The 22,973-nt window shown below is 38.4% G+C and overlaps 2 protein-coding genes and 1 long non-coding RNA gene across 7 annotated transcripts in view; 1 reads left to right on the top strand and 2 right to left on the bottom strand.

The window, feature by feature from the left end:
- LOC121385013 overlaps positions 1 to 4,363 on the top strand; it is a 35,155-nt gene extending 30,792 nt beyond the window's left edge. For all 5 annotated transcript variants that reach the window (XM_041515546.1, XM_041515547.1, XM_041515545.1 and 2 more), the window contains one exon: positions 2,745 to 4,363. In XM_041515546.1, the coding sequence (XP_041371480.1) occupies positions 2,745 to 2,822 (78 nt within the window). In that variant the 3' untranslated portion in view covers positions 2,823 to 4,363. The remainder of the gene's footprint in view (positions 1 to 2,744) is intronic.
- Positions 4,364 to 16,915: 12,552 nt separating this feature from the next.
- On the bottom strand, positions 16,916 to 19,390 carry LOC121385185. The gene is made up of 2 exons (XR_005959503.1): positions 19,326 to 19,390; positions 16,916 to 17,393 (listed from the first exon to the last, which is right to left on the bottom strand). It is a non-coding gene; the product is annotated as an uncharacterized LOC121385185 (long non-coding RNA).
- Positions 19,391 to 20,631: 1,241 nt separating this feature from the next.
- Positions 20,632 to 21,261, bottom strand: LOC121385139. Its single transcript, XM_041515676.1, has one exon. It carries the CDS (start codon positions 21,259 to 21,261, stop codon positions 20,632 to 20,634), a length of 630 nt encoding a protein of 209 aa, XP_041371610.1.
- Positions 21,262 to 22,973: the final 1,712 nt, after the last annotated feature.

Genomic DNA, 22,973 nt, shown 5'->3' with positions numbered 1-22,973 from the left:
CACGTAACGTTATCATATAGATCTGTTTGTTCAAAATTTACCTGTCCACAGACTTTTTAAAAGAAATATGAATAAAAATTAACAATATATAATTATTAAATTAATAATTATTTAATAATACTGCTGTAAAAACATACCTGATATAGCGATTATCCAAAAAATAAAAAAATAAAAAATAAAACGTGAGCCGAACGTAAAATTTTCATTTACACTAAATCACACCGTTATTTGGCTTCATACCTAGTCAGTTTCAGAAACTTTACCGACATTGCACTTCACATACATTGTTTTATAGGTACTGTAGTTTAAATTCTTTAATTTTATTTTATTAAGTACGACCAGTTGCATTGTTAATCATAAAAGTAAATCACGATGAAGTGACATTGACCTCAATAATCAGATCGCAATAAGTTACAAGGGAGATAATTTAATCATGAAGATGATTTTTATATTTTCACTGCACATAAAAGAGTGAAACTATGACTTTTCACTGAATATCAGTTATAATTTCGGGCGGGGTGTGTGCGTGCGTGTGTGTGTGTGTGTGTATTCCATTGCTGTGTATATAATGGCGAATTTACATAGTCTGTTTAGGTCTTATATGCGTGTAACTACAAACAATACAATGCTTAAACACCTACGTTTAATTAAGGATTTCTGTTATTTCTTTTCCGTTCATCGGGGTATGAACAAAAAAATGTCATCCGCAAACTGTGTGAATCGGCGAAACCGTTCTCATATCAGTTGCAGATGATTTTTTGGAGGGTTGATACTCAGATGAACGTAAAAGAAATAACAGACAATACTTATAATTCAATTTGAATCATACTTGCTAATAATAACACTAGAAGTTCATAGTTTATTTTGAATTATTTTTGGTCCATAAACAATAACGCTCAATAAGACACCTTGCCCATATAAAATGATGACATCAGATATGACATTTCCTGACGACGTAATTGTTTCGTTCATCGAGAATTGAACAAACTCCTGTTGCTACGTCTGGATCAATGGGATGAATGTAACAGAAATTTAATTATTAAAAACAGGCTTCGTAAATTCGGCTCTAAAAGTTCATATTTTATTTTGGATTATTGTTTTGGTTCATAAATAATAAGTCTCAATAAGATAAAGTACCAACACATAGAGGCTATTAAAACAATTTTTATTTCAATGAGTGATATGTGGAAACCATATTTTCGTAAATTGTGAAACAATGAGTAAAAATTTTATTTCCACACATCACAGGTTTTTCTTGGAATTACACCTCCAACGTTGTCGACAGATCAGAATCTGAGGATCACCTGTGTAATAAATGATTAAATCTCCTTTCAGAATCTGAGAAATAATTAAATCTCCTTTCAGAGTCCAATAACATCACCTGTGTAATAAATGATTAAATCTCCTTTTAGAATCTGAGAAATGATTAAATTTCCTTTCAGAATCTGAGAAATGATTAAATCTCCTTTCAGAATCTGAGAAAGACACCGGTGTAATAAATGATTAAATCTCCTTTAAAAATCTGAGAAATTATTAAATTGTTTTTCAGAATCTGAGAAATTCACCAGTGTAATAAATGATTATATCTCCTTTCAGAATCTGAGAAAGTCACCATTGTAATAAATGATTATATCTCCTTTCAGAATCTGAGAAAGTCACCAGTGTAATAAATGATTATATCTCCTTTCAGAATCTGAGAAAGTCATCAGTGTAATAAATGATTATATCTCCTTTCAGAATCTGAGAAAGTCATCAGTGTAATAAATGATTAAATCGCCTTTCAGAATCTGAGAAAGTCATCAGTGTAATAAATGATTATATCTCCTTTTAGAATCTGAGAAAGTCACCAGTGTAATAAATGATTAAATCGCCTTTCAGAATCTGATACAGTCACCAGTGCAATAAAAAAAAGTAAAGTTTGTTTTATTTAACGACGCCGCTAGAGCACATTGATTTTTTATCTTATCATCGGCTATTGGACGTCAAACATATGGTCATTCTGACACTGTTTTTAGAGGAAACCCGCTGTCGCCACATAGGCTACTCTTTTTACGACAGGCAGCAAGGGATCTTTTATTTGCGCTTCCCACAGGCAGGATAGCACAAACCATGGCCTTTGTTGAACCAGTTATGGATCACTGGTCGGTGCAAGTGGTTTACACCTACCCATTGAGCCTTGCGGAGCACTCACTCAGGGTTTGGAGTCGGTATCTGGATTAAAAATCCCATTCCTCGACTGGGATCCGAACCCAGTACCTACCAGCCTGTAGACCGATGGCCTGCCACGACGCCACCGAGGCCGGTCCAGTGCAATAAATGATTAAATCTTCTTCCAGAATCTGAGAAAAAATCACCAGTGTAATAAATGATTATATCTCCTTTCGGAATCTGAGAAAGTCACCAATGTAATAAATGATTATATCTCCTTTCGGAATCTGAGAAAGTCGCCAGTGTAATAAATGATTAAATCTCCTTTCGGAATCTGAGAAAGGCGCCAGTGTAATAAATGATTAAATCTCCTTTCGGAATCTGAGAAAGGCGCCAGTGTAATAAATGATTAAATCTCCTTTCAGAATCTGAGAAAGGCGCCAGTGTAATAAATGATTAAATCTCCTTTCGGAATCTGAGAAAGTCGCCAGTGTTATAAATTATTAAATCTCCTTTCGGAATCTGAGAAATGATTAAATCTCCTTTCAGAATCTGAGAAAGTCACCGGTGTAATAAATGATTAAATCTCCTTTCAGAATCTGCGCCGAGTTATTGATGTGATGAAGAAACCGAAAATGCCTCATGACATGTTTTATGGGAACCAAGGAGAATAGACTACACACTGTTCAGTTTGCAGAGGCATTTGTATCAAGTTTTGTTTAATGTGTGTGGTGGCATTACCCCATCCAGCCCCACCCTCTATCATTGTTTGGTTTGTAAGCCCGTTTGTATGTTGATAATGGTAAAAGAACACGTTACTGCTAGTTTACTTTCACTACAGGCCCCAGAATTTATTTTAACTTTCAATGCCAGTGTTCGGAATAAGCACTTGTCCGTTTGTCCCAACAATTGAAAATCTATTCGGATAAGCAAACCGTGCCGCGGTGGTTGTCCAGTGGACAAGTTAAAATATTCTGTGCAGTTTCATTTTGAGCAATCACAAACATCATTCTGGTACTTTAATAAAACAAACCATTTATTTGGACAAGTGAAAATATTGGCAGACAAGTAGATTTCTAGATGTATCTGCCCGGTGGACTAGTAAAACATTCTGCTTATTTCTATCACTAAATGCTTCAAGATGAATTTTGTAACATTTTACACAAGTATTTATATTGTTTTATAAGTATAGTAGTCAGATGCATAGGTAGGGGTGTTGGGTGGGAGTGTGGGTGTGGGGGGTGGGGGTGTTACGGACGAACTGTTCCGCTGAAACTAAAACAATTTTTTTTACAGTGCAATATTAGGCTAATCACATACGGTAGATATTCAGGAACAAATATGGACAAAAATATCTGCTAGGTTTCCATTTGATAAGCACCCACGCCTACGTCCATACCAAACTTTGTCCCTAGTGGTGAAGTTCAAGTATGGAAAAGGTATGGCCTTGTACAGAACTCCCTGCTGTACTGTAATTTCCTTCATGTTTCCTGCTGAACTAGATAACCTGCAACTAGCCAGAGTACTCTTTCGCTCGAGAGCCAGGCAGACATTTGTACCGTTAAGATCGCTACCGTACAAATGTCGTCTAGGTCTCGAAAGACCTAGTACTCGGGCTAACTTGCAACTTGTGTGCTACATGTATTCAAAAGTATAACGGGAAAAAAAAACTTCTGCATTTAAACTGATTACACTTTTAAGTCTTCAAAATGTAACTCAATTACGCAATTCTTGGAAGATATTTGATCCAATCTACTAAACATAGAGAACTTGCTAATTAATTCTAAACTGTGTCCATCCAGAAATTGTAATTTCACTTTTGTAGTTGTTCCTAATCTATTACTACATCTTTTACTAGTTAGTTTAGACGCAATAACATTTCACATGTATATTTACATGTTTCTCTGACGACGCTGTTTTTTCGTAATTATGTAAATGTATTATGTAAAATTATGTTTATGCCTATAGGCAATTGTTTTGGCAAATAAATGAATTGAATTGAAAATAAAATGGCTGTCGTGGATAGTCTGCAGACTAAGTCTATCTGCGAGGAAGATCATCAGTCACGTGACCAACGTGAACGCTGGGCCCATACCGGTACCACGTAAGCTGATTGCTAATGGCAGGGGCCGTTCAAATATTACATAACGCTATTTTTGTCAAATATAGACACACCCCCCCCCCCCCCCCCCCCCGTAACGCTAGACCCCTAAAATATTACTTAACGCTAGGACAAGCGTACGAGACAGGGGGCAGGGGTGGGGGCCAGCTGCTCCCCTAAGCCTCCCTAATGCTGGAGCAAACCTTCAAATTTGGGCACAAATCATAGAGATATTCGAGCCAAACGTGTAAACCTGAGACATTTTTAGCATGTATTTCCATCATTCTACCCTCAAAATTAGTTGTGATCCATATAAAAATGCGTAGTCATTCGTTTGCAATCATATATAGCTGTTTGGTAGTAATGCTAATATGAATAAACGTTGTGCAGAAGCGGTCATTTTCGTTTAATTCGGGCAAAAACTACCCTCTTCCCCCCCCCCCCCCCTACAAAAATGGGAATTCGTACGCCTGTGCGCTTGGAGACACCCGTCCCCCTCCGCCCTCCGCCGACCACCCATTCACAAACAAGTCATGCAAGGGTATAATATAATTTTAACGTACAGTTTTGCAATATAGCTATTACTACCTACGTTAAAAATTATCACCGTGACAGAATGTTTATGATTGTTTTTAAAAATAAAATCGATTAATATAATATTACAAAACAAAAAACCACCAAAACAATCAACAAAAAACAAACTAAATGCCAAACGAAGAAAAGATTACCAAAATAAGCCTGTTCCTTTGATATGAAAACTATTTTTTATAACAGTAAATTTATATATATATATATATATATTAAAAAAAGGTATAACAGTCTTTTGGTAAATTGTCGTTTTGTTTACAGTACTATTTTACTGGTTCCTGTGGGGTTTTTTTTAAATTATTGAATGTTTCTTTTAATACTTTTTATTTACTTATGTTTATTCATGTTTGCATATATATATTTGCTTTATACTGCTCTTGTAATAATATATGTATACATTTCTAAAAAATATATATTTGTATTTGTAATAAATATGATTTCAATTGATGCTTTTTGTTTTACTTATCCTGGTGTTTGTCATCTTCTGACAGGGTTTGAACCAGTTTGTTTGTTTGTTTTGTTTACCAACACCACTAGAGCACATTGATTTATTAATCATCGGCTATTGGGTGTCAAACATTGGGTAATTTTGACCTGTAGTCTTAGAGAGGAAACTAGCTAAAAAAAACATTGTTTATTAGCAAGGGACCATCCCACAGACAGGATAGCACATACCACGGTATTTGATATACCAGTCGTGCACTAGCTGGAAGGAGAAATAAAAACGTTAAAGTTTGTTTTGTTTAACCACACCACTAGAGAACATTGATTTATTAATCATCGTCTACTGGATGTTATCCATTTGATAATTTTGACATATAGTCTTAGAGAGGAAACTCGCTATATATTTTTTTCCATTTAGTAGCACGGGATCTTGTATGTACATCATCCCACAGACAGGATATGACATACCACGGTATTTGATATACCAGTCGTGGTGCACTAGCTGGAAAGAGAAATAAAAACGTTAACGTGTGTTTTGTTTAACCACACCACTAGAGAACATTGATTTATTCATTAACGGCTATTGGACGTCATACGTTTGGTAATTTTGACATTTAGTCTTGGAGAAGAAACCCATTACATTGTTCCTTTGGTAGCAAAGGAGCCTTCATGTGCATCACCCAACGGACTTGAGAGCTTATACCATGGCCTTTGATATACCAGTCATGGTGCACTGGCTGGAACGAGAGATGGGCACACCGACGAGAATCGATCCCAGACTGACCGCGCATCAAGCGAGCGCTTTACCACTGGGATACGTCCCGCCCCGGATTTGAACCAAGGACTTTCTGTACAAACCTTCTGTTGCCTACTGTAGTCCTTTTGCGGTCGATTCTCATCGGTGAGCCCATTGAACCATTTCTTGATCCAGTCAGTGCACCACTAGTTATCAAAGCTGTGATATCTGCTGTTATGTCTGTGGGATTGTGCATATAAAATATACATTGTTACTAATGAAAAAAAAAATGTAGGGGGTTTCCTCTCTAAGACTATATCAGCATTAATAAATATTTGATATCCAATAGTCAATGATTAAACTTAACACATTTTAACTTCCTTGTGCTATGTCCTTAATTTGGCTTCATATTAGAGTCATCCGACACCTGTAGGATTTGAGTGAGTGAGTGAGAACTATATACGTGCCCCATTGCCAAGTCCAGGAAAGGAGGGGGAGCGTAAGTTTGTGGTAAGCGGAATTTTTAAGAACAATTTAGAACTTAGGTCAGAGACCTAAAGCCAAAAATGGAGAACTGATAAAATTTTAAAAAAAATCCAAAACGTTCTCTCTCTCTCTCTCTCTCTCTCTCTCTCTCTCTCTCTCTCTCTCTCTCTCTCTCTCTCTCTCTCTCTATGTATATATATATATATATATATATATATATATATATATATATATATATATATATATATATATATATATATTTCAGACTTGTACGTTATTTTGTTCAAAAGGAAAACTCGTATTTAGGTAATTGCAAAAACTATTTTATTTATAATTTCCCCCCATTTGTGAAGCCCTTTGATTATGCTTCTGTTCAGGATATAACATTGCCCAGTGGGAAATAAAACTGGGAATAAAACACTACATACGGATATTTCGTATTTTGTACCAAAGTTAACAAATAAGCGTTTTTTCCGGCTGGGTCAAAGTTCGAGGTGCACCCATCGTTTGATAAAGCATTTAATATTAGAAGTCCTGTCATTGGTCGTCTGGGTAAAAAAAAGAAGCACTTTTATTTCAGCTAATACCACTGTGTCAGTGAATGAATGAATGAATGTATAACGACATCCCAGCACGACAAATACATCGGCTGTTGGGTCCACTGTGTCAAGTAGCATTGTGCTTCAAACATGTATGGGGTACCTGAAAAAGAAAAGTACTCAAATTGTGTGCGGAACTAGGATAGTTATAGACGCTACACGTTATCTATGAAATGAATTGTTCACCCCCATTTTTTTCTGATTCACTTTAAAGGGACATTCCTGAGTTTGCTGCAATTTTTAAGATGTTATCAACTAACAGAAACTTTTTAACGACTGTAACTACATTAGTTACTATTAGTGGCTGTATATTAAACGTGTTTCTGATCATTCTTATATTTGTCTTAGGTTAAATTTCATTTTATTTCCTAAAATATAGTTTTTTCGTACGTACGAAATTATTTGAAGACGAAATCCAGTTTGGGCTTCTTACAAATATTAAGACGACCAGAAACACATTGAATATACAGACATTGATATTCTAAACAAGAAAATATGTTTAATATGTAAGTTTAATCGTAGAAATATTTTATTGGTCGGACCACATCTTACAATGCAGTAAACTCGGTAATGTCCCTTTAAGGGTGAGGGGTGGTAGTATTTATATCCGTGGTGCTCATGTTGATTGATACGCTGCAGGTAGGAGTTTTAGCCACACATGTTACTATTGTCGTCTATGATATTTGATTTGATGGTATATCACAAATATAACGCATTTTCTTTCTTCTTTTTTGTGTACAATTTCCAGTGTAAAATTCCATTCACAGCATATGACGTTGATTTTCTCTTGTGTCAAAAATTATTTTACTTATATTTTTCCCCATATTTGAAGCGCTATTTTGTTTCTGTTCAGGATATGACATTTATTTTTCTATTAGTAAGTTGCCCAGTATACAGGGAATAAAACACTGCATACAGATATTTCATATTTTGTACCATATTTAAAAAAAAAAAAAAAAAATTGTTACTACATTTTCAAGACAACAACGAAAACAAACACAATTGTCAATAACAGGGACTCAGTCTTTCGTGCTTTTCTAATCTGCTGCTAAACAAATTGCATTTCATTAACATTTATAACAGAATAACTCCTATACATTTTAAATTGTGTTGGATACAGTATTACTCCTCTTCCTTCGTTGTACTTTTACTCTGGAAAACATTAACTTGTAGTCCAAGGTCCAAAACCCATTTTTGAGGTATACCTGACATGGAAAACTGCAGACGGTTTCTATGCATTTTTTAATACAATGTCATCACCTGAAACTATTCAGGGTGGGGTCACTAAATTTTGACCTGGGCATGTTACGTTTTTCACTGTTATTGATAAGGTATTGTGGGTAAATGTATAGCTATTTTAATCACATGTATCAGAGTATTCTGAAATGTAAACTGATTAAACTTTTAACCAGAAATTAAATGTATGTGTGGCACTATAATGGCGGGGAAAATGCAAATAAAAAAACCCTCTTAACCAGAAATAATATAAATAATTTAATAATAAAACAAACCATGCAACACAAATTCATAGCATAAAAAACCCTTTAAAATTGCACTCCAGGGACCACATAATCCAAAACCGTAATCACGCCCTCCATGTTCTCCATTTCTATCAATTTCAATAATAAACTGACCTAAACATCTTCAGTAGCATCACCTCCTACAGAATGACGAGGGTATAATTGTAATCAGTGTCTATATACAATATGGCTTTCGTTGGTGAATTATGTTTTATGCATCGCACTTAATGCTGATAGGTGCTGGATTCGCTTCCTGGTACCAGCTCCCAATCTTATTGAGTTTTACCGGCTTAAACGGACATTCCTGAGTTTGTTACATTGTAAGATGTTTCCGACTAATAAAATATTTCTACGATTAAACTTACCTATTAAATATATTTTCTTGTTTAGAATATCACTGTCTGTATAATTTAATGTGTTTCTGGTCGTCGTAATATTTGTAAGAAGCCCAAACTAGATTTTGTCTTCAAATAATTTCGTATGTACGAAAAAATATATTTTAGGAAATAAAATGAAATTTAACCTAGTACAAATATTATAACGAACAGAACCACGTTTAATATATAGCCACTAATATTTTATGCAATTATGTAATTACAATAGTTAAAAAGTCTCTGTTAGTTGATAACATCTTAAAAATTGCAGCAAACTCAGGAATGTCCCTTTAACGTGTATAGGCCCACAACAACAACTACACCGACTTCATCTCACTAAACACTAACGACTAACCATTAACCTACTGTACTTGACAAACAGCCCATATAGGATACCTTGTTTGAACATTAATTAAATATAAAGTCTGGTTCCCATAAAGTATGTAGGAGTGCTGCTACAGACGCAGATCGACGGGAACCATACAATGTTTTTGGTCTGTATCGATCTGTGTAGTCGCCGACGTGTATCGAAACCAGGCCTAAGGATGAAAATAAGGTTGAAGTGTATTAATAAAATAAAAACAGGCTCTTTTAACTGTTAGGTTGTTGGTCCTGGTAAAAAAGAATCCTTGTCGAAATAACTTGTCAAATAAAAGAGTAAACATTTGTATTATTGGTAATGGCTGTAGCCTTTATATGCTGACCGGCATACAAAACACACCATGTTATTTTTGCTTAAATAATGCTAGATTCGTATAACATAGAAATGCAATACATTTAATTTCATATAATGTAAATACTGATTATAACGAAATTCATAGCAGCAAAGACCAGTTATACGGTGAAGTTTTCTAAAATACAGTTACATGATTGTGAAGGGGGGGGGGGGGGGGGTCCAAGCTAAAAATGTCAGGTCACTCTTCTCGTTGAATTTATACGTCTCTGGCAAAACACTCGTGGCAGATTGTTCCAGACATGCACCAAGGCAGCTTCCAATTGTTGGAGAGTGCGTGGCTGAATTCTACGCTGAACAGGTCCTATCTCATCTCACACGTGCTAAATAGGTGCCATGTTGGGTGAAAGGGATAGACATGGCAGTACTTGGATAATGTTCTCTGCCAAGAAAGTAGTTGTGATCCCAGCTGTGTTGGGGCGTGCATTGTCATATTGTAAAAACTGCAATCTTGGACTATAGTTCTAAACATCGATAAGACGTGGTCCCGTAAAGCATCGTGTCTGACATGTACACTATGGCATGTAGACCCCATCTGTTGGACCCAAGTACACAACAGCTTGCAAATTGTCCACCCCTGCACCGCATTGGATAAATGAAATCATCATTCTTCAGTAAACAGAACCGTTTGCCAAGTTGGTCTTCTCCAGTTGGAACGTTTCTGAGTCCACTGTACGAGACGCTGATGGTGCTGTCGTGTCCACTATGGTGATGTCTGCAGCTGATAATTGCTGCTCTTAAAGACCGTCGCACCGTTTCTAATGGGATAGGACCATGACGTCCATGGACACTAGCTTCCTTTCGACATGCTGCTTGAATGCGATTTTGCAGATGGGTTATCCGGACGTAACGATCTTCGATCTGATGGATGTGTTACTCTTTGTCTTGACACTTTGTAGAGACTACAAGTTGGCCCAGACAAAAATACACTGAGACAGATATATGTGAAATGTTGGACTTCCTTATTGTTGATAGCATGTACATGTATGTCTAATTGGCGGATAAAACTTTTAAAGAGGAACGTGTCCTCCATAAGCACCAGCTGTGTCCCATTACTTGTCTCTTTCTTTTTATCTCTATGAACATAAATCACAATTTTTAATTAATTTAATTAAATCAAAACAAAATTAATCTAGCTATGTTGACCGTATATCACATAAAAATGGCAGCCAAAAGTGCATACGGTATTACCGTACATGTATCTATGTATCTATGCAAAACCTACTGAAAGTTTCGAATCAGTTTCAAACCTCAATCTATATACGTGTATGCAGATTCACACAAAAAACACACACACACACACACACACACACACACACACGCACACACACAGAGACATACGCACACACACACACACACACACACACACACACACACACACACACGAGGCTCTGTCGAGACAAATACCAATTAACTAGACGAGGTTGATATTTTACATATTAAAAAAAAACACGAGTGGCGAATTCTATTTATCCTATTACACTTCTAAAATAACATTTTAATTCAATTTTTAGTAAATCACAGAACTAAAGTCACCGCCATCGGTAATATGACGTCATCACGATACGCCCAGGTATACAGGTCTTGTTGGCTTGTAAACAAATGACCCATTCACAGCAAAACATTTTACCGAGAGACCTTGCAAATTTGCATACACACACACATACACACTTACACTCGGTGACATACACACATATATACACACATACACGCGCTCATACACCAGTAAAACAGACACTCACACACACACCGATGTTGAACGATCATGGCCATTGAGTGAGTAGACATACCACTCATTCACTCATACACGCACACACACACGTACGCACGCACAGTTAAAAACAGACTGTGATAATGATGTTGATGATGATGAGTTGTTGATAGCGATGGTGATGATTTTAATGATTATGTTGATGACGATGATGAGTTGTTTTTGTTGTTGATGATGATGATGATGTTGATGATGATGATGATGATTTGTTTTTGTTGTTGATGACGGTGGTGATGATGATGATGATGGTGGTGATGATGATGAGTTGTTGATGACGATGGTGCTGCTGGTGATGATGATGATGGTAATGATGATGATGATGATTATGATTATGATTATGATTATTATTATTATTATTATTATTATTATTATTTTTACGAAGCGATCTTAGCACTAAGATCACCTTATTACGTGCATGACTACCTCATGCCCTGGATCCCACCCCGAACCCCCTAAGTAATCACCGTGAAACGTGTTTGTTTGTTTGGATGCTGCTGCTACTGATGTTGTTGTTGTTGCTGCTGCTGCTGCTGTTGTCGTTGCTGCTGCTGCTGCTGTTGTCGTTAAGGCCATTAACGATAAATATAGGTGTTTCCTCTTTCGGTTCACTACAATATAACAGTCGATGCTATATTAAATCAACGGGAGGTAACTCGATGGTTTCGTGTGACAGGGCGTCCGTTGTCTTGTGTCACTATCAGATAGACGCACGCTCTGTGTGGAGTCATCCACGCGTGCCGTAGTTTCGAACGCTGCGCTTCTTCCTTGTGTCCGTTCGTTTTGTTAGCACAGACATCAGAAAACAACGGGTTCGTTCATAAAGCCAACGCGGCTCTGGTGTAACGAATGCGCTGCCTTTAGTTTCGTATGTAAACCAGTTTTCCTGCTGGGAACCAGTCAAGCGGTAAAATTGTCACCGTAACCCCGCTCTCTATGACAATCTGTCACGAGCTCTGTTCGTTAAAACTTCACATATATATATAACCCGAGCTGTACTGAGATAGGCCCAGTTATGACATCGAAACGCACTGGCGTGAGTGTGAGGTCACAGGGGTCATTGTGACACACACACAGACACACACATATACACACACACACACACACACAAACACACACACACACACACACACACACATACACAAACACCCCAGCACGACAAAAATACACAATGGCTACTGAGTCCCCAAACGCAGCCGATCCTACAAACACACTGAAATGATCGCTAGTGTATGTGAGGACTCGTCCCTCTGAACACACTATTGGGGTTTAAATAACGAAAAAGGAATACAATGTTGCCGTCAAATTTGTTATACAAGATCTTAAATGTTTTACATAAACGCCCCGACATCCATCCAGCCACGCGCACACACAAGACTGCTTTTAAACAGGGAGGCGTTTTTGTCTATGTCGGAATAGTCATATGTCAGAACATTTATTTCATTTCAACTTATTTTCGTGCTTGTATCCAATTAAGGTTCAAGCACGCTGTCCTGGGCACACACATCAGCTATCTGGGCTGTCTGTTCAGGACAGTGTGTTAGTTGTTAAATAGTTACTTGGTTAGTGAGAGAGTAGATGGTGTAGTAACCTTACGCCTACCCACTGAGACCTTAAGAACTCGTTTTGGATTGGATACGGTACCGGGCTACGAACCCTGCGCCTACCACATTGTAATCCGATGGCTTAACCACTGCGCCACCGAGGCCGGTGTCAGACATGAATATATTCGTCTGTTTTGTTACAGGGAAGAGATGTAGCTCAGTGGTAGAGCGGTCGACTGAAGGTCGATGGATTACAGGGGCGGTTTCAAGGGAGGGGGGGGGGGGCTTTGAATCTGTTCCCTCTAAATATATCCATGTGCTCCTATGTTCGAATTGGGTGAGAAGGAAGGAAGGGGTGTTTTACGACGGATTCAAAATATTTTAATTATGGTTATATGGAGTCTGACATATTGTTAAAGATCACACAGATAATGAGATAGGAAACCTACTGCCGCCACTCAAAGGGCTACTTTTTCCAGTTAGCAACAAGGGGGCTTTTATATGCATCATCCCACAGACAGGATAGTACACACCACGGTCTTTATTACTCCAGTTGTGGTTGTGGCTGGAAATGAGAAATAACTCAATGGGCCCACCGACGGGAATCGATCCTAGATCGATCGCGCATCAGGCGAGCACTGTACCACTGAGCTACATCCCGTCCCTTCTGTGGGACAGTGCATATAAAAGATCCTTTGCTAAGACTATGTCAAAATTGCAATCTAATTAAAATTAGCTCCACTATTACATGTGGATCTAACACCAGCCAGTTGGAGCTCATGTCCACCAATCAAAACCTTACTTGCAGAATCCTGCCAGTGATTTAAAAATAATTTGAAAACATTCCGAATTATCCTAAGGGTATACGACATGTTTCATGTGAATTACGAATACCTTAAAACATGTTTTATTTTATAAAATAAATAATTTGTAATGTAAAACTGAAGACTGATTTAGTTTTTTTTATAAATAAATAAATAATTTTTAATGTAAAATTGAAGACTGATAACCCACCCCGTACGTACTGGTATGGTTCGCTGTACTGCGGCCACTAAAACAGACTCGCACGATATTTTTAGAATTTGTATGCTCTCAAATAACGTTATAAAAGGCGAAGTGTGATTGGTCAATATCTAAATTATTATTTACAGCCGAAATGTTACCTGGACATTGGGGACTACGCAGTGTTGTTAGCAATCCGATTAAAATTAGTTCTACTGGTCTAAATAAGGCATTCGTAATTCACATGAAACATATCGTATACCCTCAGAATAATTCGGAATGTTTTCAAATTATTTTAAATCACCGGCAGGATTCTGCAAGTAAGGTTTTGATTGGTGGACATGAGCTCCAACTGGCTGGTGTTAGATCCACATGTAATAGTGGAGCTATGTTTAATCAGATTGGTCAAAATTGCTAAATGTTCGCCATCCAACACCCGGTGTTTAATAAAGCAATGTACTCAAGTGGTTGAGGGTGGGTTGGTGGCATGGGCTCCGTGCCCCCGTTCGCTACGCTACTGCGCCCCCCCAAATCGGGTGAGAAAGAAAGAAAGAAATGTTTTATTTAACGACGCACTCAACACATTTTATTTACGGTTATATGGCGTCAGACATATGGTTAAGGACCACACAGATTTTGAGAGGAAACCCGCTGTCGCCACTTCATGGGCTACTCTTTTCGATTAGCAGCAAGGGATCTTTTATTTGCGCTTCTCACAGGCAGGATAGCACAAACCATGGCCTTTGTTGAACCAGTTATGGATCACTGGTCGGTGCAAGTGGTTTACACCTACCCATTGAGCCTTGCGGAACACTCACTCAGGGTTTGGAGTCGATATCTGGATTAAAAATCCCATGCCTCGACTGGGATCCGAACCCAGTACCTACCAGTCTGTATACCGATGACCTAACCACATCGGGTGAGAGATAGCATCAGGATGCGAATCCACCGCCTATTAGTTTAAACACTATTTAAAGGAAGCACTAAACGACGGACGCTTTCATGCATCTAGGATTGGCTGAGTGACTTTATGTCCCGGAGTATCTTGTCATCTCTTACATTGCCTTTGAAAAAAAATAAAGAAATAAAAATAAAGAGTTACCTAGTACGAGCTAGTCACAATGGATGTCAAACGTCTCAAGACAAACGACTTGCATATCGACACAAAGCCACCTAGCCAGTCAGCTATTTATAACACAGTCTAGTGTTTTATTATTTGCACGGGTGGTAAAGCGCTCGCTCGATGCGCGGTCGGTCTGGGACCGCTCCAGCTAGTGCACCACGACTGATATATCAAAGGCCGTGGTATGTGCGATGGTGCATATAAAAGATCCCTTGCTGCTAATCAAAAAGAGTAGCCCATGAAGTGGCGACAGCGGGTTTCCTCTCTCAATATCTGTGTGGTTCTTAACCGTATGTCTGACGCCATATAACCGTAAATAAATGTGTTGAGTGCGTCGTTAAATAAAACATTTGTTTCTTTTTTTTTATTATTTGCACAGAAAATCCTCTTACAATAATTTAAGACCCTTTGTGTTTAAACCATTTCATAATTAGTGATGGGGCATCGCAAAACATAAAATGTACTCAACTGAAATTCTTTTGGCGGCGATATTAAATTTGATCTAAATCAAATAAGTACTTGTAGGTCCCTATATACATAATGAACCAGGGTGGGGTCGAATCAGGCGGATGTGCAGGGGGAGGGGTTCGGGTGTCGAAATCCGTCCCTGCTCATGCAAATTTTCTCCTTTTTCTCTCAAAATATTATTCAGTAGATCATTACTCGACCTATAAACGTCGGTCGCAAAAGTCTGGATCCATACCCCCATCATGATCCTGCACGCGCGCCTGCAAATGGAAAGAAAATGTTTTATTTAACGACTCCCTCAACACAATTTATTTACGGTTATATGACGTCAGATATATGGTTAAGGACCACACAGATAATATATAGAGAGGAAACCCGCTGTCGCCACTTCATGGGTTACTCTTTTTCGATTAGCAGCAAGGGATCTTTTATATGGAGCACCCCACAGACGTGATATGTACTACCCACATTTCTTGCTTTCTTTCTTTCCCATAGACAGAATAGCACATACCACGACCTTTGGTGTACCAGTCGTGGTGCTCTGGCTGGAGCGAGAAATAGGCAAGTGGGCCCACTGACGGGGATCGATCCCTAACCAACCGCACATCTCTCATGAGTGGCAGTTACATACCAGTTATCTTACAAGTTGGTTTAAAGTTTAAAGTTTGTTTTGTTTAAAGACACCACTAGAGCACATTGATTTAATTAATCATCGGCTGTTGGATGTCAAACACTTGGTAATTCTGACTCGTATCTAACGATAACCGAATGCCAATTGTTTTAGTTGGACACACAGGCGCACGCACGCACAAACACGCACGCACACACAAACACACACACACACACACACACAGAGAGAGAGAGAGAGAGAGAGAGAGAGAGAGAGAGAGAGAGAGAGAGAGAGAGACAGACATACAGAGACAGACAGAGATAGAGAGATACCGCTCCACACCTTACAACATTCCACACACACACACACACACACACACACACACACAGACACACACACACACACACACACACACACACTAGCTGCCAGGAGAGGAACAAATTAAATATCGTCTTTCAACGTGGGGATTCATAATCCTTAAGAGATGGAAGGGGACATTGTCCTCCCCTACCCACACGTTTCTGACAAATGAAAAATATATTACATAGGCGTCAGGTACGAGCTCCTTACGAATATACTATTTTTAAAATTTCACTCGTCGACAGAAACATCCTGCATCCGCCCATGCATGACCATTGCGACATGGACTTAAATAAATAAGAACCACACTCTTTTTCTTTCTTTTTTTTTGCGAATTGTGTAAACTAGCAAACTTTACATAACTCCTCTGGAGTGTCTTTACATAATTTGCCTGCCGCGCGGTATGACGCTTCTACGGCGACAAAATTAACACATGGGTGAATGGGAAAATGCAAATGGCTGCCAGTTTTGTGTCTGCAGACGTGTGGGATAATGATTCTGTTTCAATCTCTTTCCGTGTGCGTTCATTCTGATGGTAATTTGTGCGCGCTATTAAAAGCATGTTCTCCGTGCTGCAATCTGTTTACCGTCAGCAGCGCAGCGCCGAAAACAAAAACCACCGCGCTAGGTCATGGTTGAACGTTTTGAGAATCCTTTCAAGTAAGACGGAAATTTTGAAGTGAGTCACTAAAAGAAAACAATGTTATTCCTCTTTCAGGTTGCGGAGTTGATCAGGAGGGTCGTGGGCAGAGCATGATCGCAAATAGAGGCGGTACAGGTCACCTGGCCCTGGAATAATATGAAAAAGTGTCAGTTTTTTAGTTGATAGAAGTTTGTTTTTGTTTAAAGATACCATTAACAAGACCACTAGAGCACATTGATTTATTAATCATCGGCTACTGGATGTCAACCATTTGGTAATTCTGACATATAGTCTTAGAGAAGAAACCCGCTACATTTTTTTTAAATTATCTACGTGATGATTTAGCTGTTCCAGTAGTAGTTTTGTTGAATAAAAGTAAAAGTTTAATGTTTGTTTTGTTTAACAACACGTCTAGAGCACATTTATTTATTAATCATCAGGCTACTGGATGTCACTCATTTTGTAATTCTGACATATAATCTTAGAGAGGAAACCCGCTACATTTTTTTGTTTTCATTAGTAGCAAGGGATCGTTTATATGCACTACCCTACAGAGAGAATAGCACATATCACGGCCTTTAACATACCAGTAGTGGGGCACTGGCTGGAACGAGAAATAGCCCAATGACCCAATGGTTAGTTGTTAGGTGTCCATTTTCTTTAGTTGGATTAGACGTGGGGTTCTAGCGTAACATCCATTTTATATTAGCTGGTCCATTATGACTGATCGCTACCCAGTTTTGTAGCAGTGTGGTAATTTAGTAATTGGGAGAGGGGCAGAAAAATACGAAAGTGTAGCTTAGAAATACCCTTTTATGTCAGTCTGAAGAAGATCATTATGCTGCTCTACCGTGCCATGAACGGCCATGCGAAGATGGTTATTGTCAGCATCCATGATGACCTTTCTTCTGAAGGTTTCTGAGCTCAATGTTCAGAAGACCTGGGCCCGTGCTTATAAAACGTTTAGAGTCCAGACTTAATCTCTAATGACGTCACACCAATACAATTTGTATGGCGATGTTGTGACATTTGTGTCTCTGACTCTATTAGAGTTTCGAGTCTAGACTCTAAAGTTTTATAAGCACAGGGCCAGATACACGTATAGCAGAGCGAGTGATCGCGTTCGCTCGCTAAATTACATATTTTGTGCTTAACGTAATTAGATGAACAAGTTAAAGTTTGTTTTGTTTAACGACACCACTAGAGCACATTGATTTATTAGTGTGAACGTGTCTTAGAGATGAACCACGCTACATTTTTTTCATTAGTAGCACGCCATCTTTGATAGGCACCATTCTACAAACAGGACAGCGCATACCACGACCTTTGATATACCAGTCGCGGTGCACTGGTTGGAACGAGAAATAGCCCAGTAGACACATCGACGGGGATCGATCCTAGATCAACCTCGCACCAGGAGAGCTCTTTACCATTGAGATATATCCCAACCCAAAATTGGGTGAGAGTTTGCATCAGGATGCGACTTTACTACCTATTAGTTAAATACTCTTTAAACTTTCAATTCATTTATTTTCCAAATAGGCATAAACATAATTTTACATAATAAATTTACATAATTACGAAAAAAACAGCGACATCAGACAAATGTGTAAATATACATGTGAAATGATATTGCCTTTATACTAATTAGTAAAAGATGTAGTTAGGAACAACTAGAAAAGTGAAATAACAATTTCAGAATGGACACAGTTTATAATTAATTAGCAAGTTCTCTACGTTTAGTAGATTGGATCAAATATCTTCCAAGATTGTGAAATGAGTTACATTTTAAAGACTTAAAAGTGTAATCAGTTTAAACGCATAACGTGTTTTTTTACCAGTAATACTTTTTTTAATATATGTAACACTCATATCAAAATAGCATGGACATTACAAAATAAAGTGAAATGTCTTCAGTACTATTAATGTTACAGAGACTACAGGTCCCAAGTTCACGTTCAATATTTCTATAACGACCAGTTTCAATAGTCAGTAACTGTTGATGAGCAGAACATCTAAATTTACAAATGTAACTTTTAAATGGAAAAGAAAGTGTTTTTTTGTTAAATATTACTGACCTGGACCCATATTTTCGAAGCCATCTTAGCACTACGAAATCGTAAAACCGTCGTAGGTTGTGACGTCACTACAGCACACGCCATAGTGACGTCATAGCTTACGATGATTTTACGATTTCGTAGGCTAAGATGGCTTCGAAAATATGGGCCCAGGTGCTTATAAAATTTTAGAGTCTAGACTCGAGACTACTAAGGGTCTGAGACACTAATGTCATGGCAACGCTATACAAATTGTATGCGTGTGACGTCATTAGAGATTGAGTCAGGACTCTAAACGTTTTATAAGCACGGGCCCAGAAGACAGTGATTATTAGTTAAGTGCTTATAAATTAAACATTTTGAATACACTGAGAGAATAGCATACATTTCTTGAATACATCTATCTCTTAAAGGCATACTGTCACGCATTTAAGGACCTTATTTCTCAAAAAATGGATCATAAATTAAAAATTACATTAATTGTTGGAAACCAAATCTAGCTATTGCATCACCTTAACTGAACCATGATGCAGTAAAATCCATGTCAACCCTCTCGGCAATTTTATTTTTTGAATTATGGACCATTGCCATAATTAAATAATTTTTACAAAATATCATTAATAAATGGAGTATGGTGGTTATGAAGATGGTTGAATAAAGTACATTTAGGGACAAATCAAATTATTTTTGTTCAGGTAATACTTTGTTAGACCATTAAATAGGTCAGTGGTCTGTGACAATATGCCTTTAAACGAATTGTGATAAATATTGCTTCATTACTGACATCCTAACATATCCAGCCATATGACATGCCAACGTTGTCAAGAAGTTGTTTGACAAGTGTAGCCCAGTTTACATATTGTTCACAATCTTTAACCATTTCTAGATAAATGTCCTTCAAATGAACCACTAAACGACGGACGCTTTCATTCTGCTTCCCGCCCCAACGTTAGATGAATGTTATGTGATATGATAGACGATAGTACCAGTCGAAAACATTTTATCGCTCGAACTTATGAACACGCCATGGGTACACCTGCAGGTTTCTGACTAATATAAACTGGTTTTTGCGAATGACAGAATAGGACAAAAACAATAACATCTTACGTGAAAAGTTAAAGTTTATTTTGTTTAACGACACCACTGTAGCCATACCAGGGCATCCCCCCCCGGTCATTCCCCCCCCCCCCGGTACATTCCCCCCGGTCATTTCCCCCCTGGTATTTCCCACCCTAGGTCATTTCCCCCCAGTCATTTCCCCCTATTATAAAGAATTACTAATACTATTAGTGATCAAAATTGTATTTTATTTAACTGAACAGTGGGATTACATCTGCAGATTGTGGGCAATTCCACGTAAGAAAAGCAACACACCTCTGTTGTCATAATCATTGACGAGATTCTCTAGTCGTTTGGTGACATCCCTGTACTGGCGGCGTTGTGGTGGTCCATCTTCGCCGGCCAGTGCCTGTGTCATGGCTACTTCTGTCTGGGACTGCTCCTTCTTTAAAACATCAAGGAACACCCAGATGTTTGGGTGATATGCTCCATGGCAGTTCCACATGGAATGTTGAAATCTTGGTTCTCTCCTACCACGGCGTCTAGCTCGACCAATAAATGTATCTTCAAAGTAATCAAGAATTGGCTGCAGTTCCTCTGGGAGATCTTCTTGTATAAGTTCAAATGTGGCAGGTACACCGGCAACTGGCACAAATGCCAATGCAGGAATCATCCTAATCTGTAAAGACAGCTCATTATCTGTTGTGTAACTTTCTTGTAGTCCATTTGCCTGAACTCTGCGGTACACACACTGGGATAAATGGTACAAACAGCCATGTACATGGGTGTCAGGAAAAACTTCTTGCAGCGCATTGATTGTTGCCACTTCATAATCTGTTGTTACGGTATCTGGATTAAGAGTTGCATCTGCTTCTTTGAGTTTCTGAAGAAATGACATGTACGTTACTTGACTTTTTTTGGGTAGAAGTCCGTAGACACAAGGAATAGACTGTGATCCACAGAGTGCATGGATGGTATATAACTGGAAGAAAAGTTCTGGCACGATTTTAAAGGGGTGGAGGGGAACTATTTTAGTGTCTGTTAAAACTGTCAATTTAAGTATTGAAGGGGAGAATTTACCAGGGGGGATATGTACCAGGGGGGAAATGACCATGTAGTCAACAGAGGAAACCCGCTACATTTATCCTAATGCAGCAAGGGATCTTTTATATGAACTTTCCCACAGATAGGACAGCACATACCAGGGCCTTTGAACAGTTGTGGTGCACTGGTTGGAACGAGAAAAGACGCAGTCAATTGAATGGATCCACCAAGGTGGTTCGATCCTACGACTCAAGCACCTCACGTGAGCACTCAACCGACTGAGCTAAATAAAATGTATTTAAAATACACTCCCTCCCACCCCCAAACGAATTATTGGTTGCGCTACTGACTGTTTACCCTTTTGAGTTCCACTGACAGCCGAAGGTGACTAAATACCGGTGATGGATGCTTAGAAAACAATGCTCGTTTAGTAAACATCGTGTTGTGCCATCCAAAAGCTTTCCTGAGTATCATTTACGTCTAGTCAACAAGTCTAGAAAAAAAAACCCATTTTACCTTGTCACTATATCTGACTCCCCCTCACCTGGTGTACCTGTCAGGTGTAATAACAGAGGGCGAGATAGACCTCAGAAAGACTGATCTCTGCCGCTCTTCTGAACGTCGTGTTTTCTGGACAACACATATGATGGGTGTCTCGCTGATTAACGCACCTGGTAATCTGGAGGTAAAGGCGAAGACACACTTAGTAACTTGAGACGGTGGTAAACAATAGATAGGAATCGTCCTGAATGTTACCGTCGAAACATGGCCGTGAGGACAAAGCTAGAAGAAAACCAATCTGAGATTAACTTGAAGGTCACGCACACGGTAATTCGGCCGGACGAAAATATTGAACGAACGTATAGGCAGAGAGGGTCAAATGGATGCGCAGTTCAAGAAACAGACAAAACAGACCGATATACTGATAAAAAAAATAAACAGGCAAGAGAAGTTAAAATGTTTACAAGCCTGTTACTACAAATAATGAACAGTTGTGGACTCAGTATACATCCTTGTCGAGTATCGATGTTACCGTAAAAAAAAAGATAGTTTGTTTTGTTTAACGACACCACTAGAGCACATTGATTTGTTAATCATCGGCTATTGGATGTCAAACATTTGGTAATTTCAACATATAGTCTTAGAGAGGAAACCCACTACATTTTTCCATTAGTAGCAAGGGGTCTTTTATGTGCACCATCCCACGGACAGGATAGCACATACCAAAGCCTTTGATATACAAGTCGTGGTGCATTGGCTGGAACGAGAAATAGCCCAATGGGGAGTGGGGATCCTGGACCGACTGTGCATCATGTATTTACAGATTCCATTATATTTACAGTTAGTATTCACCCAATAGCCGATGTGTATTTTTTGTGCTGGGGTGTCGTTTGTTGAGGCCCATTTTGTAATAAACGACCCATTTTGTAATATGTACCCATTTTGTAATAAAAAACGACCCATTTTGTAATATGTACCCATTTTGTAATAAAAAACGACCCATTCTGTAATAAACGTAGGTACCCATTTTGTAATAAAATCGGACCCATTTTGTAATAATAAATA

The sequence above is a fragment of the Gigantopelta aegis genome, chromosome 11, assembly GCF_016097555.1.
Source record: "Gigantopelta aegis isolate Gae_Host chromosome 11, Gae_host_genome, whole genome shotgun sequence".
NCBI lineage: Eukaryota > Metazoa > Mollusca > Gastropoda > Neomphalida > Peltospiridae > Gigantopelta > Gigantopelta aegis.
This window is presented reverse-complemented; position numbering and strand designations above follow the sequence as displayed.